The 19,514-nt window shown below is 44.8% G+C and overlaps 1 protein-coding gene across 3 annotated transcripts in view; it reads left to right on the top strand.

Annotated features, from left to right (window-relative positions):
- The window catches only part of SPEF1 (sperm flagellar and cilia associated 1), a 49,958-nt gene continuing 30,444 nt past the window's right edge, over positions 1-19,514 (top strand). The window contains exons 1-5 of one of the 3 annotated variants that reach the window (XM_078861247.1): positions 34-60; positions 155-370; positions 2,498-2,609; positions 3,972-4,176; positions 4,899-4,935. In XM_078861247.1, the coding sequence (XP_078717373.1) occupies positions 256-370; positions 2,498-2,609; positions 3,972-4,176; positions 4,899-4,935 (469 nt within the window). In that variant the 5' untranslated portion in view covers positions 34-60; positions 155-255. Of the gene's footprint in view, positions 371-2,497; positions 2,610-3,971; positions 4,177-4,898; positions 4,936-19,514 lie in introns of all 3 variants that reach the window. The other 2 variants (XM_078861246.1, XM_078861249.1) reach the window with 2 other exon arrangements.

The raw sequence follows: 19,514 nt of genomic DNA, 5'->3' as shown, positions 1-19,514 counted from the left end.
CCGCACTCAGTCGGCTTTCTGGGCAGCGGACGAGCTCACAAGCACCTGGGGCAGTTCGAGGCGAGCTCTGTGTGTCCGTGCGTGTCTCTCTGCCTGTGTCCGCCTGTGCGTGTCTCTGGCAACGAGCTCATCACAGTTTGTCCCATGGCCACAGTAAGCCAGCAGCAGCAGCAGCAGCGGCAGCGGCGGCCTGGGGACTGCGCGCTGCCCGGGCAGCAGGGCTCCTCGTCCTCCTCGTCCCTCTCCTCGGGGCTGATGGGGCCCGAGGGCGGCATGGACGAGGAGGCGCTGCAGGAGCTCTACGCGTGGATCGACACCGTGCCGCTCTCTCGGCCCAAGCGCAACATCGCCCGCGACTTCAGCGACGGCGGTAACGCTGCGGTGGCGAGAGGCGTGGGGGGCCGCCCCCCCCTCCCCCGACTCGCGTGTCCCCTCCACTCGGCTTGGCCCTCGCTAATTGTGGAGGGGACCCGAGTCAGGACCGGTGCTTGACGGGGCGGCTGAAATCAGGATGGGAATTTTTTCTTGAGACCGCAGGAGGAATCCGATGAGCTGTGAAGCTCTTGGTGTCCGGTCAGGGTCGGGTCCGAACGTCACAATGATAAAACGATGCAAAATAACGATAGGAGTGCAACGTATAGGAAAATGTAATCAAATCAGTAAAACAATCAACAAATAAAACAAAACTATTTTTTATCTTACCAGGTAAAGCCCACTGGGCTATTGGCTTATTTTTCAGAAGCGACCTGGCCACAAATGATAGCTCCACAAAGTGGCTTATCGTGTGGACATTTATAGCATCAAAATAATCTAAATTACTGGGGTGAGCCCTGCACTGCAAATGTCCCTTTGGCACCACCCAAGTTCACTTGGTCGACCCCCACCCCCACAAATCCGAGAAGAGCTGGAGCCGGGCCTGGCACTGATATTTGGGGTTCGAATCCTGGCAAAGGACGGCTATGACGAAATCGGCTTCTTCTTCAGAGCAGCGAGACACTTTTTTTTTTAAATATGGACACTAATGGTGGCTCAGAGGGATTGTGTCCTGGAGTCGAACTTATGTTGCCCGATTCAAAGCGTAGAGCACAACCACTGTGTCCAGGGTGAGATTTGATTGGAGGGATGTCCAAAATGTTTTATAGCAAAACTAATGGAGCAAAGCACTTTCATAGAGCTTTAGACCAGTGATTAATTTGAGGGTAGCATTACTGCATGGTCGTGTGCTTTGCAATGCTTTCATCCCTCCACAGTAATGTGTCTGTATAATATATTGCGTGAAATGAGCGGACAACATTTACTTTGTTTTTGTAGTGTGCTTTAAACAAATAGAAACACATTTGTGCCAGGCCCATATTTGCCGTGGCATTATTACCTCCCCTTATGTTTACACCCAATGGTCGGAGTCCAGACTTTCCATCCTGTTCCTGGCGTTGGAGTACACTTGAGTGGCTTGTCGAGCCGAGTGCCGCCCAAGTGCATGAAGACTCAGCAGCAGCCGCTCTCGCCGGCCTCATTAAGTGCTGGCCAATATGTTCACTTGCCCTCGTGTTCGCGACATTGCAGGTGCAATGCGATATTCATCTCACACGCTCCGCAATGACATCATTTGTGTAGCTCGCGAACCGAGGCTTGTGCTTACGCATGCACATGTGACCACAGCAGAATGACATTTCACATTTGTGTGAAAAAATTTGGCAACAAATAGGCAGAGAACAATGTAGCCCCCTCCCTCGCAGTGAGTTAATTAATTGTCAAAGTCTGCGGCCATGATTTGATTCAAGGTTTAAATTGAGCCGTCACATTTGTTTTACGGTTTTATTTTTGTGCTGTTTGCACGGTTTTATCCATCCCACGGGGCAAATTGTAGGAGGGTTTTATTAGCATGTGATTTATACTTTATAACGCATTGCTAATTGATTTTCACAAGCACAATTGATGCACGCATTGAGAGTCTTAAGAGTTTATTTAAATCAATAAGTGCATAGTTACATGCCGAGTGAAGAGTCCAGTGGGTTTATCTTACTGCTCAAAATGTGAATAAATTACTTTGTTACTTCAAAAGCCATACTTTTTTAAATCTACAAATTTGTCAGTCATACCGTTACATGATAGTTTGTGATTGAGAAAAGTATTTTTCACCTACATTTCTTCCAATTGTTGCATACTTTGTGTTAATTGCATTATCCCCAGTATATACAGTGAATAGAAAACAATGCTACATTATGCTGTCCACATTCTACATCAGCATCATCATCATTATTATTATCAATCATGATATATTCACTGCTGGATGAATGCCGCAACATCTCATCATCCAACAATGCAACAATCCATCTAGAACCTGCACATTAACTGACCACCGTCTATTGTCCCATCTTGAGACGGGCCCTGCCCAAGTAAACTTCTCTTTACAGTTCTTATGATGTCACATCGTAAAACCTCTAAAACGTTGACCCTCGCTGCCCATTTTCTCGCGCCCCTTGTGCGTGTAACGCAGTGATGGTGGCTGAGCTGGTCAAGCACTTCTTTCCACGGATCGTGGAGATGCACAATTACATCCCGGCCAACTCAGTGCAGCAAAAAATCAGCAACTGGAATACGCTCAACAGGTGTGTGCAAGCGTAGAGCGACGACTGGTGACTCTCGCCAGGTGTGGCGCGCAGGGATGATGGACTGAGTCAAGATCTAAATGGGTGCCCTTGTAGTCACGAGTCTGCTGAAGTAACAGCCAAGGTATTCATAATTCGGCAATTTATTCACTGAATTATTCATATGTAATTGCATCAAAAATGAAACCTAACGGCGATTGCATTGGCAGAACTGCATGCACGCTGCTAAGTAGGGTTGAGCCTGGACATTGCTTGGATGGACGACCACGAGGCACAACCAGTTGTAGGGCTACGAGGTGGGCAGCAGACGGTAGTGCAGAGAAACCCCATTGTTGTACTGTACTCTGTGTTCATCGCCTTCACCACCTTCCACTCACCAGCATAGTGAAGTATGGTTAAGTAACCCCAGTGACCCGCACGATGTGGGGAGGTCCTCAGCCCACGGTGGGTTTGTTTACAAAAGGGCTGCGCATGGACAATATTTTAGGCTGTCCGTTCTTCTGAGCAGAAATTTACAATGTCTCTTGAAAACACCCAAAAAATTAAGGAACGTTGGGACAAAAACATTTAATATTGGTTTATATTACGTTGTAAACGTTTAGAAATTACATTTAAGGTAATTAATAGGTAACTTTAAAAATAAACAAAAAACATTTTTAAAAATGTATGTTAAGATATGTGCCTCGGCTCTGAAGTAAGAAATCCATCCGTGAGTATTAAGCGATGGAAATGAACACTGCCGAATAGCACGGTTGGGTACGTACGGTGGCAAAGAAGTTCAATATGCATACATAGATACGTTAATTGCAGCGGGGGGACACTTTAACTTGACTTGCAATTGTTGAATGCGTGAGCGAGTGTACGTGTGCACGTGTATTCGTGCGTGCTCGTGTGCGAGTGATTTTAGGAGTATATGTGTGCGAGTATATTAGTGAGTGTGTGAGTGTATTTGTTAATTACATTGCAAAATGGAACCTATTATTAGAAATGCGTGTTACATGGGGGCGGAGGAGCGACGCTCACAACAACGAGCAGAGTGCCGGGCGGATAAAATACAGCAAGTTGGCACAGTAGGGTGCACAGGTGGTGCATCTGCCACTCATCTCTGTCATCTCAGTGAGTCGACCCGTGGCACCTGGTTCTGCCTCGTGACCTCCTGCCAGCGGGCGTTCGACACTTCACGTGGCCTTAACGTGCACATAGCCTGGCACAAGCGCCGTGGTAACGTCACCGCCACTTAGTGGCGAATGGCGGTTGTTGGCGGTTGTATTAGCTAGTGTACATGTGTATTGGTGAGTGTGCGAGTGTATTCGCGAGTGTGTTGGTGAGTGCTCGTGCTTGTGCGTGTGCGTGCGCGCACAGGAAGGTGCTCTCCAAGCTGTGCGGAATGCACGTCCCGCAGGACGTGGTGCGCAGCGTGACGGGGTGCAGCCCCGGCGTCGTGGAGCTGGTGCTGCACTCGCTGCGGCTCAAGCTTCAGGAGAAGACGCAGGACAAGCAGCAGCGGCGCCAGCAGCAGCAGCATCATCATCAGCAGCAGGGCAAGGGCCCTATGAAAAATGGGCAGGTGCCAGCTGCTGCTATCAAACACTGATTCCGCTAAGCACATCGTCCCCTTCTATTTATGAGCGCGATATTCTTGACATGAGATATGTGGCCGGATTCATTCGTTGAAGGAAAGATAGCTCCAACCACTGTATTGAAAAAATGATGTTAGCTGAAAATATTCGCAATTTGCTCGTATTTTTCACAAAATGTTGGCTCAATGGAGCAGTGTGCATCACCATTGGGCGCCTTGAGGCGGTTGTGGAAATTCCAAGAGGTGCGGTGGGCTGAGTCGACCCGTGACCACGCTTTGAACTTGCAAACTTCCAATTAGATGCCAAGTGATCTAATTACAGCACCACCTGTCCAAATACCTTCTCTGGGATCTAATCTAAGTAAACGAATTTAACTCTTTGACCAGGGTAAAAGTTGCCTCCGATTTGTACAGTACCTTGTGGCATAGTGAAACTACGTTATAATGAAGACTGTAATTTGTATATTAATGATGATGTTAATATATACTAATGTAGAGTTCATTGCATTGCTGCTACAAACATAACATTTCATCATGCTGCATTGTAAGAAAATGTAATAATATTTGTACAGCACACCTGCAGCACCACTGTAAAGTTCAATGTTCTCTATCAGCCCAATGCGAAATCAAGCAAATATGTTGTGGTTGCATGTTGTGTTTAAAAGTGTTCTAATGGCAGTGTGTGGTTTCGATGTGTTTGTGTTGTGCAGGATGTGGAATACTACAGTACCAACATGCAATCTCCAGGTGAGTAAGTGCTTAATTTATTCCTAAGCTTGGTTGGATAAATATGAGCTAACGTGATGTTCAAGTTGTACAATCCTTCGAGTACAACTTTTCAGTCTTCTTTATTCATTTATTTAATCAGTTCATATAATTGTCATTAGTTTCTAATTGTCCTCTATAGGATGACAATTTTATCAGCTAAATACAAATCATTCTCATAATTCAAATGCCTGGGTATTGTGCAGATAAACAATAGATATTCACATTTCTCACTGTTGTGAAATACACTCAGCTTGTCTTAAACGTTTTGTATTGAATTTAAATGTACAGCAAGACTGCTGCTTATATATAAGTGATTTTATTCCGAATCGAATATAAGATTTATTACAGCCATATGTCTCTTTGAAAGCACTTCAATTTCATGGTAGATATAATTTACAATCAACAAGAATGCTTATGTGATGAGGACACCTTGAGTCTTTGAATGTGATGCCAATGCTTTGGGTGCCAATGTTTTTTTTTAACACACCTTTAAATAATGGCATCTTAAAGATGCATCTGTCTCCAATGGTTGTCTCCAATACAACTAAGTTCATTATTATATTTTTATATTCCCAGCAATGATACCAGTAGTCTGTAAAGTAATTACATCATAAACTGTCATTGCAATGGTGATTGTAACTTTTAGCAGGATAACATGTTTTACACAATAGCACTAGTTTTTCACGTAAAACGCCCATCCACAAACCATTAACGTATCTACATTCATAACCACAACTTGCCACTGCTCAAAGTGAGTAATGAATGAATGGATGGTGGTGGTACTCCTCGCTGGGGGCCATCCTCTCCACATGGCACCAACTGTTGACTCACACCAAGGGGCACTCTTTATTAACAACCCCAAAGAGTGGACGACGGGCTGAGTTCACCTCCAGACTTGCATTTGAACTTTTGACTAATTGTGAGTTGCGCTCTTTGGCAGCAGCACTACTCGCCACATGCCTTTTTTTATCGCACAAATTTACACGCCCACTCTGACAATGTGCCACATACTTTTTGCAGGATAATGAAGATATGCTCTATACTAACAGTATGCAGTATTGGTGGAAACATGCCATACTGCTTAATGACACACAGACACGTACTGTGATTGACATGAACCCAAAATGTCAGATTAATTTACCCTTTCCCACCCACCTACTTTTCACCCCATCTGTCCCGGGGCTTTCTGGAGAGTGAGATTGTGCGATAAACCGATAACGAGTCAAAGTCAACAAGGACATTTTTTGGGTGCTGTGCGGCTTTCTCGTCGATGACCTGGTGGCAGATGCATGACATCCCACTGGCACTGTTTATTTTTGCTGTATTACATGTGCAGAGCCTGTCCCAATGCTGCAGGCAACTGACATCTCTCTCAGTCAGCCGCTGAAGCTTGAGCGCCTAGGCAGCTGTCGTGCTAATTGTAGGCACACCTCAAGTGATTGTCTATAGAATATATCGCTTGCTTGTTTTCCCTGTGAGCGTTAGTCTGCCTTTACATCTCTGCGTAGTTGCTTTCGAATATTCAACGATTTCTCTAAAAATCCCTTTCACCGAGGTGGCTGAACAACCCAGGCCAGTTGGGGGGGTTTACTGGCCATGTCAAATGCGGCAGATATCCTGGCGATACATTCCAGAGGGACATTTGATACTTTGATAGTTTCATCTCAGTCTGTAACAAAATCACCCTGATTGCAGATCTCTGAAACGACGCAGGGTTGAGCCGAGTTCAGACTTGAATTGCACTCGAGTGTTTGTATAAATTAGGGTTGTTAATGAGGTGGCTGGGTGGGTCAGAGGTCGGGCACTGAGCTTGTACGCCTTAGAACGGAACGTGGGTTCAAATTTGACAGCTGCCCTTGATTAAACTAGGTTATCTAGTATAAGGAGTGATGGTTTCATCACTGGTAACAGATCTGTTTGGGGAATTGGGTTGGCACTCCCCTTAAACATTTGCTTTAAAAAAATCCCATTAAAAATCCATTTGCAAAACATTTTTGGTTCAACAAAACAGAAAATGAGTGGCTAATTTAGTAATTTTCTCAAGCTTGTTTTTCTTCTCGGAAAAATGCACCCATAGATAACAGAAGTATCCATGGTTCTTCTTTAGTGCCATGGACAACACGATTTGCGGATAGTTTCACTGTAGTTGAGAAATGCAAACAGCAGCAAGCACGATTTGGAGTAACTTCCTGCAGTGAGAAGTTTCAATGTGTCGAGATCCGTAGCCAGTGCTGGCGGTATGCTCTGCCATAGTTTGATGGAGCTTAGCGTCAGCATCATCATCATCATCATCGCTGGGGAAACAAAGGTGCCGACATCTTGCGTTCTATTCTTGGGGTGATAGGTGCTCACAAACAGTGCTTGCAACCAGCAGTCGATCCAGACTACAGGGGGGATCTTGTGTGTGTTGGCTCATTTCAGTGGTAGTAACACCACAGGCTTTTCTCAAGATCCACTCTTTAATTCTGTCATTGTTATTTTTGGTCATGAATGGTGATGGATGTTGTATTGCCAAAGCAAGAAAGGGAAATTTATTCCAGCTCCGTACACTGGGGCCTTAAGAAAAGCCTGTGTCGGTTTCTTCCTGGGCCCAATCCTGTTTTGATTACACTTTGCCTTTTGATGGAATGAATAATTGAAATATTTTCTTCACTTTTTTTTACCTTCAATGAAAAATAACACGTGCAAAGAAAAATAACCCCACGCTTAGCAGTGGAACACTGGATGAGCCAACGTGGCTTACGTCAGGTGCACAGCGCCACCAGTGGCGATTGTTTTGGGAAGAGCCCGGGAAGGTGTCGGCCGATGTTAGAGGCGGTAGCCACCACGCCGCTTCTGTAGTGGTCGCAGCACATCTTGTACAACGCGAGCTGCACAATCCGTCCGTGATGCACACGTTATTCGTTTGCCCAGATTGGGTGTTGTTTTAAGCTTCCTTGAGATGCTGTGCATTTTCAGCATTTTGTCCCTAGCCTCATTGGCGGTATAGTAACAGGAAGGTGATCAGCGTTAAGGTGCGCGAAGCCAAACCAATTGATTGCCCGTTGAGGCTGATGTAGTAGAGGCTTTTCTGGCCTTGTCAATTTGTTTGTGGGTACAATTGACGATGGCACTGTCACAAAATGAAGGTGGCTTAATCAAATGTCACGTGTGTCTGTGCTCAAATGAGGATTGCGCACGGATACTCTTTGATAGCCCTGAGCAAGGGAAAAGCAACCACTTTTGACTTCCCGCAAAAGTGGTAATCATGGTCTTGACCTCAGAGGGATGATAGGTTACCTTGACCCCTAGCCCAGGTGACCCCCAATGGATTAATACCAACTTAGCTTCTGATTGTGAGTCAAGTACTCTAACAATAGCATCGCTTGGCAGAATTAATGATACTCTAATGCCTTGGCTTTAACATTCACTTCACGGGAGAGAGTACGCTTGTTGTTAAATTGCAGGCAGCTGCAGGATCAGAACTGCTGACCACGTGCGAACTTCTGGCTCAGCGGCAAGCACGTTGACAACTGGGCTGCCCTGCCCTCAAAATGGAGGCTCTGTTTACGGACTAAAGCCAGTGGAGAATGTGGAGGTGCCAATGTAGGATATTGGTGGAGGAGGAAGGGCGAGAAGGAGATCTGGCAGGCGATGGGAATTGAGGTGGGGGGGGGGCATTCTTTAGACGTGGAGAGGGAGAGAGTGGAAGTGGCAGAAGATGGTGTCGGGGCAAGCTTGTGGATTAAGGCTGCCTCTCAGCCCGCGGGCAGCCGCCAAGACAAACGTCACACCAACCGGCATACCGTGTGAGCGGAAATTCCTCCCCGCGCACGCCGGGAGGGGCTGCCTGGGAACCTGGCGTGGCGAACGAGTGCCAGTCTCTGTCGCCGGAAGCCGTGCTCCAGCCCCGCAAGGCACTGACAGACAGGCTCGGGGTGACCTGAGAGAGAGCATATTGATTCAATTCTCTTGTTTACACGGTGAAGGAGTGAAAGTCCGGTAAGATTCATTCTCCCTTTTGCAATGGAGACACAAGTAGCCATAGCTCAATAAGGGTAGTATATATGTATGTACGCCAGAAGAACAAGAAATACGCAGACACAAAATATTTTCGAAGAGGAACTTTGCGACATTAATTCTATTTGTAATATCAGGTATTATAAGTCACAGATACGATGACCATTGGATGAAAGCTTTGCGTATATTCAGTTTTATGAAATGCATTTGGGTTGTAGTTATGAATGTAGTTTTGCTCGAAGTTGCTACTCTCTAGCACCAAGGGGTTTATCACCGTTCGCGTTTAACTGTTTCCACTCGTGCCTCGGGTGCTCCAAGGCACTTGGGCTGCACCATCCCACATTTCAACGTCACCAGCTCCGGAAATTGCCGGGACATGTTTATTACATCAGGAGGGCTGGCACCCATCAATTTATTGCACTTTACATATTTTTGTTTGGGTTTTACCGAACTCTGATATCCGTCAAAAAGAGGAAAAACAAAGAAACAAAAAAAATCTATCCCTAAAGAATTCCGTTTGAAAATAAAGATTCTGTTTTTCTGTTCATTTTTCTGTTCTCGTGTGAAATGTTCGTGCAATTTTTTGGTGCAAAGTAAAAAAATTGGCGGAATTAATTAGTCAGGGGCTTTGATGGCTCCGAGAGTTATGGGGTGGGCGTCATCTACAAACACTGTTCGTGCGAGTCTAGTATTTTTGTTCATTATTTAAGAATAGATAACAACACATTAGCAAGACATGCTGATGTTGTTTTAACGGGAGTGCTTGCACTGCTGCGTACAGATTTGGCAAAGTTAACATTCTGCATCGAGCAAAGAGGTGGTCCTTTTGCATGCGTCATTGCCCATGCTTTCATCACAGTGTCAGCAAACTGCTTATATCTCTGCTAAAAGTCACGTAAAAATACCCAGATAGTCCTTCCAAAGAGCAAGGTTGTTAAATGAGCAACATCCTCCCACAAGGCTGATGTCACAGTTTCCAGTGCCCTTTGTTGTTGCTGCATGGCTAATGAGTGTACAGCAGACACGCTAATTTGATGATCTATCACTCATTGAGTCACACGATTAACTCATTCACTGGCGTTCAGTCACCTCCTAGTCACTCTTTCTTCCCAACTATCACGGCTGCTGTTCCCGTCAACTTCAATCGTTCATTGCTCCAGCCATGTTCAGGACTTGGTCCATCAGACTGCTCCAGAGCCCATTCAACCAACCACGCTGCAGGTGGCAACACTTCTCTTTCTGCTGCTTCCCTCTTACGGCCTTGGTCAATTAAAGAAACATACTACTGCTAGTGCATGACAATATTAATAGTGCTGTTTGTTGCCAGCCACTTGGTGTTGAGCCTCTGGGCCGATGCTCAGCAAGCGTGATTAAGAAAAAAGTGAAGTGTTGTGTTTTTCGACAGCAGAGTGGCTGTGGGCAGAGCATTCGACTCAAATCTCAGTGTGGGTGAATTAAAGCCATGAGCACCAACATGGATAAATAATTATTTTTATTTATTTATTATAATTATCGTATCATTGTTGAGACTGACCGTAGCCATAGCGATGTGGAATTGCCATCACGGTCCACCACTGCAACACATGACCATCTGAGCAGTGGGAACCATGATTCACCGTCATGTCTTTATGTTTACCTTCAGTGTCTTCACCTCGTTATCCTTTTCTTGGAAATGATTTTCTGTATTGAAATGATAACAAAACAAAAAAACCAAAAATAAGTTATTTGTATTTTGACGTAAAATAATTTGTAGGGCGAGCCAAGTGACGTCACGAGCTCCTGCTGATGAGCCACAGACTGTTACAGGACTGGCACGTGTATTTAGTCACGTGGTACATGTGACGCCCCACGTCATTGACCATCAACAGCAAACAAAACATGTGGACATTTAGTTTCATTATTGTCAAGCTGACATTGCTCTGCAACAGATTTTTTTCATTATTATCTTAAAATAACTTTTGTTTGTAAAACTAACCCAGTGTGAATTGCACTTGATGGTCCAAACACAACGTATTGGTATTATTATTTGCAGCCCATTGTGAGTCCCCTGCTGGATGAAGGCCCCCTGTGGCCATGTCAGTCATGGGGGTTGTCTGGCCAGGAATCAAACGCAGGCTGTCTTCTGCCATTGACCAAGTGCATTATACTGCTAGATGAAAATTGTGAACACATTTAAATAAGCTATTGCGTTCCTCTTTTGAGCAAGAGGCAACGCTCACGCAGTCATCGACGTTATCTTCCAAAGTCGGGATTGGTGCCTTTACACTCGAGCTATAGTTGTCGTTACAAATGCACCACTGCCAATGCAGCATCAGCGAAAAATAAGTTCCATCCCGTAAAATACAACGCACTTCGGGATGCGACCCCAGCATTGCACATTCTTCTGGAATAGACGAATGCGTGAGATGGACAGCGGCATGGCAGTGGATCTGAAACAGCCCCCCCCCCCATCCCTCCCCAAACAGTTGGAGGGGGGCGGTGGTGGGGAATCAAATCATGAAATTAATCACTCATCAAAAGGTACATTTGTAGCAGGTGTTTATTCATTTGACAGCACATATTTTCTAATCAATGTATTATTTTCACTCAGGCAGGGGGAAGAGGCAATTGAAAGTAGATCTGCTTTGCGAGAACTTGACTACCGTGTCATAGGGCATGCTTTTTCTTATTGACCTACAGTCACGTTCAATGTCACATTTCTGAATCGTGCATTAAAGTGGCACCCAGCGGCCTACCACCGAGCAGAAGACCTAAAGGCGGATGCTGAGATACTGTTCGTGATAACTTTGCTGGTTAGGTACCAGCTTTACAACAGTGTTTGGGTCTTGCAGAAGAAGGAAGTGATGTTGCGTCATCGTATCATTGGTGTTGGGATGCGATAGTCTCTTGTTCCCTTTGATATGTTGATCTTTAAAGTCAATTCACTTTTGGCAATTCTTCAACCAACTATTCAGTTCTGGATATAGAACCATGAACTCACTGCAGTACGCGGCAAGTTTAAATCAAACGTGTCTCGTTCTCAACACGAAATAAAAGCATGTCTGCTCCAGAGCTATCAACGTGTGACAGCAGAAACTTAATTCATCTCATGGCTTTTTCTTTGCTAAATAAAGAAACGCTACAATTAATCCTGGCAAGAGAAGCCGTGTGCATTATACTCTCGTATGCTTTATACGGGTAGTAACTCATCCAATAAAAGCACTCCTCCCCCCATTCATACTTAACCAAACGCACGCCAAGACTAAACATGGGAAGTGTCTGAGTCTAATATTACCAGCCCTTCAAGAGCTTGGCTCCACTTATTCGCAGGCAAGAGAGCGAGGCTTGGGCAAGGTTACAAAAACTGCTTGGGTGTGACAAGGTTAGCCATTTCCCATGCTCCGCGGTATGTAGCGGGCTTCCGCCGTGCGGTGTGGCTGCTGCCTGCCGGTGGCCTGGCACGGGGGCCCCGGTGTGGCTTCCTGGGGATGGGTTGGTGTGGGAGCGTTGCTCCATGTGAGGTGTTATTCAAAGGAAGAGGGTTGAGCCCACTGTGGAAATGGACTCGCAGCGCCCCGGTGCCATTTTGAGATCTGGGTAGTAGTTTGTTGTCAAGGTGTAGTTCAAGTGCACGCATGCATGTATTCATGCATGTATTCATGCGTGCATGTGCGATGTGCGTATTTAGATAGATGGTATAAATCCGTCAAGAGCGTTTGTTTGAAGAAAAAAATACTAAAACTTTGACGGTTGTGACTTCAATCTTGGTCAGGTATCAAAGCAGCACATTATCTCTCCAGGGTTGATAAAATGGATAACACTTTGTGAGAAGTCAATTGGGGGTATTCATTAGAATGAACGGGACCCTGCCATAGGAATGTCGAATTTCCATCACTGGCTCAAGGTCATCAATGGACATGAGTGCCATCCCAATTTCTCGGTTCGAGATCTTGAACCAGTTGTGGTAATTCATCAGTTTTAGGACAGGGACCAGTCTCTCCATGGCACAATGCTATTGGATTTTACATTTTAACTGCTCCACATGCAAGCGTTTAATCCAGTCACTTTATTAAATGGGCTATTAGAGAATGCATTTATTTCGCAAGGTGAAAAAAAATTACATTCTTTACTTCTTTCGCAAGTGTGACCTAAGCTACTGGAATTCCGACGGAAAGTATCTGATTTTGGTAATATCGTACTGCATTTGTGGGTTCTGACTATGATACTGACACACTCTGACAAAGGTTTGACAGGTATTTTGAATATCTACTTCACGGTAACTTACACCAAAAATGTCGAGTCGAAAATAATGGAAAGCTGTGGAAATTAAGCTTTTAAATATATGAAAACGAACTCAGTCAAGAGTGTCGGCCTTGCGGCTAGACAGTGTAAGTGATCAGGTACATACAAGCCTTTGTTTCGTGGCCTTAGGCTCCCCCAGTCAACGTGGGAGAAGCCCAGGCTAGGATACTAATTGGCATTGGTGTTCATGGCCGCAAATTATTCTTACATATTTTCACTTGTTTCCTCAAGAAAGCCTTACCGAGTCTTGTGACTTGTTTTCAAGACATTTTCGACATTTCCTTCGAAGCGATTTGCATGTCAAAGGAAACAGAAGGGACCAGTGAAATCCGTTACTATTGAAATGATAATCTGAAAATTCCTTACATACGAACTATGCTTCAACCTGTCTTCTCTCATCGTTCTGACACGGACCTTAGTGCCCCCTTCAGATGCCTATCCCATGCATATGACCTCAGCGCGATACACAAAGTGTTAATTACATTAGGGGTGTGGGGCAGAAAAGTGGTAACCGCAATGGCATGACTACACTGTAGCGCGCATACTAATTCTAGATGAATCTCCCCCCACCTCCGGGTGTTTTTCGTACTCTCGTTAAGCGAAACGACAGAAAACTGCAGCGACAGAGCGACCGCTGTCTAAACAGCTTCACGATCCATCACGCACGCGTCTAGCGGAGTCCACTTGCTGGGGCTTGATTCCATCAGCTGATTAGCAAAGCCTCGCAGCTCACCAGGCGCCATGGACGGCCACACGAACGAGCGAGCCGCCCCATGGCCTCCACTCGCCCCTGCAGGCTCGGTCCCGTCAGTCGAGCGGGCCCTGCCCAAGGACGATCCCGAGCTGACCCTGGGCTCACGGCACGAGACGCCACGGCTGCCGGATGCCTTCCGCGAACAGGAAAGCGCAAAGCCGCCGCCACTGCCGTGGCCTGGAGGGCTTCACGTTGGCTCCGTCGGGGATTTGTTTGGCACCGGCGGCATTTGGGCAATGGAATTATTTTACAAAAAAGTGGCGTTTTTTTGCATTCGCTAAAGCATGGTATTAGAGGATTTGGATTTATCTCAGAAAATCCAAAAGCTAAAACATATTGAAAATATTGCAACGGTTTTCTTTCGTACGGCTGATGTAGATGGCAAAGCAACAACTACAATTTCACATTCTTTTATATAGCTTTGTTTTTGTATTCCTTTATTGTTTTTCAACGGTTACATCTCTGATATTTTTCTTTCTCTATGTTGTGTGTGTCTCTCTCTGTGTCTCTGTGTTGTCTCTCTCTGCTTGTGTGTCTGTGTCTCCGTGTCTGTGTTTTGTCTCTCTCGCAAATTTAGTTCTACCTGATGATGGTTGCTTGTGTTGCAATCGAAACGTCAATTTATATAATTTAATTTATTTTCTTTCTACGTGACTTTAGAGTCACGAAAGCTTCAAATCATCTTTGATATTCTTTAAGTGTTTTTACCGAATTCAATCCTCACCAGGTAGCATCATGCATTTCCACACCCACTGTTGATACAATTCCCTCCACCCCTTCAGATCTTTCGCTGTCTTCTCTGCCTGTAATCATCATTAGACCCTATTGTGTCATGTCTCTCTCGCTGTGTCTAACTATCTGTTCCAATGTCTTCCTGTTTTACGTGTGTTGGTTTCTGTTGCAATGATCTTACGAGGCACATTTCATATTATTGTATGTATGTTCAACTTCTTTCGCACCGTATGTAGCCAACCGTGCTCATCGGAGGTGCGGGGGAAGGACAACAAACTCAACACAAAAAGCAGTTCTAAAGGAATGCGTTTTAAATCTCGATTTCAAAGTGCATAGCTCCAGTGGCTTCCTAATATAGAAAGGAAGAGCGCTCCAAACGGCCGCAGAAGCGCATTTGAAAGCGTGTGATGCGGTGAGCGTCTTTGTATGATGGCCTACCGAAAGCCGCTGTGAGGATGACCGGAGTTCGCGTGATGGTTTATGCTCCTTGACGAGACGCAAAATCTTGCATTATTTGCCTTCATCACTCCTGTTCAAAAGTTCGGTTTTACACAACCACCATGGCTACACAATCTTCAGCTATGCCGAGCAGTCTGTGTGCTGCCTCCTCAGAGCTGGGCAGGGGTGGGGGATTAACCAAATTAATTCCAGAACCAATTTAAGATCATAGCCTTTTGATGCTGTCACTGGGGACTGGACTGAAGTCATCCTACGTGCTCCAGATGGTTGTTTTGAGGATGAGAGTCTGGCATTCCAACCCAAGATATCCATGCAGCCGATTCACCAACGTGACACATGGTGGTATTATTAGCATTGGCAGCATAAGCACAACAGGACGTGTTATTCAGCAGTGAAGGAGAATGGCTGATAAAGGTACTGCCGGTCACAAATGCTCCTCATGTTGATGGTTTGTTGTACTTGAGTTGCTGTTAAACCGAAAATGTCAGTTTTACATCTGACACACCAGCATGTGCTAATGCTAAAAAAAACAGATAAATACAAAAGTTGCCGTGTAATATTTCTACACCGAAACTTGGCAGAACAATAAGGTATCCGCAGTGTTGTTTTGCAGCCAGTTCTCTGAAAACTGGTCACGATCGCGCCCTGAAAGACGCATAATGCTGAACAGCTCCGAGGTTCCACGATGGGCGGGGAACGTTGCACATCCAGACATCTGGTTTGCTCATTTTGTAACACAGCAAGCGCCCAGATGAACCACATCGCCTCATTGTGTTTGTGTAAGAATCCACTCGGGAGCCAAGGGACATTAGAAATCTGCAAAAGCACGGAGGGCTCGATAGCTCGGGGCACTTGTGGCCTCGTCTAGGGCCCTGAGGCAGCACTGCTGAGCAGAGCCTTGCTTTCAAGTGTTGGGAGATCTCTTAATTTATACCATATTATTCAGTGCTGTATGTTAAGATAATTAGTGTCGCCCGTTACTGACTGAAAAACATGCAATACAATATTATTTAGCTTAATACAGTCTGGTTCAGCCTAACTCGGAGGATAATTTTTAAATATACGTACACTATTGGATAATAAATTGTATACCAAATCACATTTGGCACTTTGTGAAGCAGACCAATTTTTGTTGTTGTGGGAAAAATGTCCTGTTAACAAGAAATGAAAAGTGGCTTTGTGTTTTCTTCCAGGATTGTTTTTCATTGAGATTGTTTTTCGTTGTTGTGCTTTATGTAGTAACTTAACAAAATTGATTGCCTCTTGGGGAGCAACGTTTATTTTTGGACAGATTGAGATGCCCAGTAGATTGCTATATTGTGTTAGCAAAGATGAAAAACACTCAGAAAGCAATACAAATGTTTAAATGAATATCCATTTATATTCTCAGAAATATGGAGCTTATTTTACCCAAGTAAACTATAAGTTTTTGCTGTCATTTCAATATAAGATAACTTCATCAGCCTGCATTGACCAGCAGGGTGAAGCATTGTCTAACAACACCCTTGACTGATGTGGCAGGGAGGGCTTTTATTCAGCAGTGGATTTACCAAGGGCTGGACATTGTTTTTGTTGTTACTGTGTCACAGTGAAACCTCCCAATGCATACACCTACTACGTCGTCACCGACGGAGAGCTCCTGATCAGGAATTGCATGGATGTCGTTTATCTTATCGTGGGAAATAAAAGGCAGTCTGTTACCGGTATATAGGGAAGTGGTGTTTTAGTGCTGTCACAAACATGGTCATTTGAGTATAAAAGCCACTCCTACTTTTGATACGTTAAATTGGAACGTACTGCTATCCGATGTTGTTTTACGAGATACACATACAAGGGAGATTCTCACTTTGATAGACTATTTAATTCTACAGATATAATGCAGTGTCTGCCTTACTCTCGACAGCGTATTACCTTTAAAAAAATGTGTGGCTTCATTGAAGACATTTGTCTCGTTATTTAAATGTCCTCATGCGCTGTGAAGCAACCTCGTTCACGGTCAAGGTCCTTGTAACCTTTATTGGAAAGTTAAATCATCCTCGCGTTGCTTGCGTGTGTGGGGTGGTAGTGCTTTTGTGACGAAACGTAACATTTACAACACACTCACACGGGCACACCCTTACAACGGAGTGGTAAAGCGTATGCCCCTTCTTAAAACCTCCAGGGATGCTCAGCTAAGTTTGTTGTTGTTGTTGAGTCCGATCTTCCTCGGATTTCTCCTGGTCTCGCAGGCGGCTCGTGTGCATTGCCTCCAAATGTTTTCGCGTTAAACGCTGCGACGAACTGTCTTTTTGTGGCCGCTAATCAAGCCCTCTGAGTGACGACGGCAAGAAGGCCAATGAAAACAATGTTAACGATCTCTGCAGTTCTGCCCAAGTGTGTTCAATTCTTGACGCACAATGTGCAGTCATATTGGCCAGCGCTGCAGTTTCACTGTGGCCGTTAATCATTGGGCGCGTAACTTATTTGCAGGAGGCGTGCACGCTCACATACTTGTAACAACAACAACAAGTGCCCTCGTGCATAGGGAAACCATCAGTGTTGCTGATTATGACCACTGGTGACACTTGTGATTATCTGCTCCTGGAGAGACAAGATGCACATGCCCCTGGAATTAAGTTCTGCAGACCTTTGTGTGAGTGTGGTGTGCTGCAGTCATGGTCGATCAAAGCGACGTGGTTTTGATTGCTAACCAAGCACAAGACCAACGCCAGTCCTCATTTAAATCTGGCCTGGGCCTTCCCCTTTAAATGTGGCCCGAACCGAGCACTAAGCAGACAAAGGTTCGATGGCCATAGAACTGGTTTCACCACTATCAGGTGCTGTGTGGCCTCAATAGGTGTCCACTAAAAGCAATTTCCCCAGTACAATAAGATATTATTGAGATCTTTATGCACATACCACTGTAATAAACCTTAGCTTCCAATCGATTTATTGTTCACAATCTTCTCATTCGCTTTTTAAAGAGAATCCTAAAAGACTTATTTCATGAGCATTTTTTATCCGCACTTGTTAAACCCAAACACGTGTTCATGCAGCATGTTGGGTTACAAATGCTATGATGCAACATCTGCTTTGCTGCTTTTGCATGGTGATGCAGTGATTTTTAGAAATGGATGTGACAAAATGGCTGCTATTGCATGATGGCATGACACGGCTCTGTGATGTCGCACTAGGAAACGGCGTCCGGCCTGTTGAATGGTTTGATGAGTTATTTAGGTTTGTATAAGGCTCGATGGGCACATGTGAATAGCCTAGCACTTGAGACCGCTTTACAGGCCAGCCTAACCAATGGCTTTCCTTCTCTACCTACACTGATGTCATGCTTTACAGGCCAGCCTAACCAATGGCTTTCCTTCTCTACCTACACTGATGTCATGCTTTACAGGCCAGCCTAACCAATGGCTTTCCTTCTCTACCTACACTGATGTCATGCTTTACAGGCCAGCCTAACCAATGGCTTTCCTTCTCTACCTACACTGATGTCATGCTTTACAGGCCAGCCTAACCAATGGCTTTCCTTCTCTACCTACACTGATGTCATGCATCTGTGCAATAACGTATCCACGAAAGCAGCTGCACAGTGTGAGCTTTGGCATTGGATACTACAACAACCTTTGCAAGAGTAGCGTTGCGCATGTTTACACGTAAATTAGAACACTAATGATGTGTACAATATATCTGATTAAAGAAATACATTCCAAGCATTGACCCTTTTCAAGCCGAGTGGTAAAGCAGCGTAGCACTACTTCCATTCACTTAAACTACTTTTAATTGTATCATAAAATTAATAAATAGGTGGATAAAACTTAATTGGAGCATTACTCGCGCTGTATATAACCAATTAGGGATAGAGCGTCTTTATGATTCGTCGAGTACTGGGCCGTATCAATTTATGTTGGTAGGTCCAAGTCAGTCCCATGGCCGCCTTTAGATGACTCACCTCAATCAACTTCCCTCAGCAAGTGGCGCTCATTGTGAGCCTGGAGGAATGAATGATGATTCTATTTGATTCAGGCTGGAATTTGAATTCATAGCCTCTGCAATGGCTTACAAATCTTTCGACTGCTACCTTCTGCTGAATAATTTATTGATGAAGCCAAATGGATTGCCTTAGTTTAAAATAACACGAACCGCCCAAGCATAACTGCAAGCAATAGCATTGCAAGTACAGTAAGTCCATTGACTATTTCTAAAAGGTTTCTATGTTGTAGGCTCAGCGACTGTGGAAACCAGCTCTATCTCTTAGTATGTGTTCTATGTAATGGTCTTTGACCATGCAATTAGTGTTAAAGCTATTGAACTGTAGTTTAACACTCAGATTTTGACTACATCA

Source organism: Lampetra fluviatilis, chromosome 12 (genome assembly GCF_964198595.1).
Source record: "Lampetra fluviatilis chromosome 12, kcLamFluv1.1, whole genome shotgun sequence".
NCBI classification, from domain to species: Eukaryota; Metazoa; Chordata; class Hyperoartia; order Petromyzontiformes; family Petromyzontidae; genus Lampetra; species Lampetra fluviatilis.
Note: the sequence above shows the minus strand (reverse complement) of the source record. Positions and strands in the feature narration are given on the sequence as shown.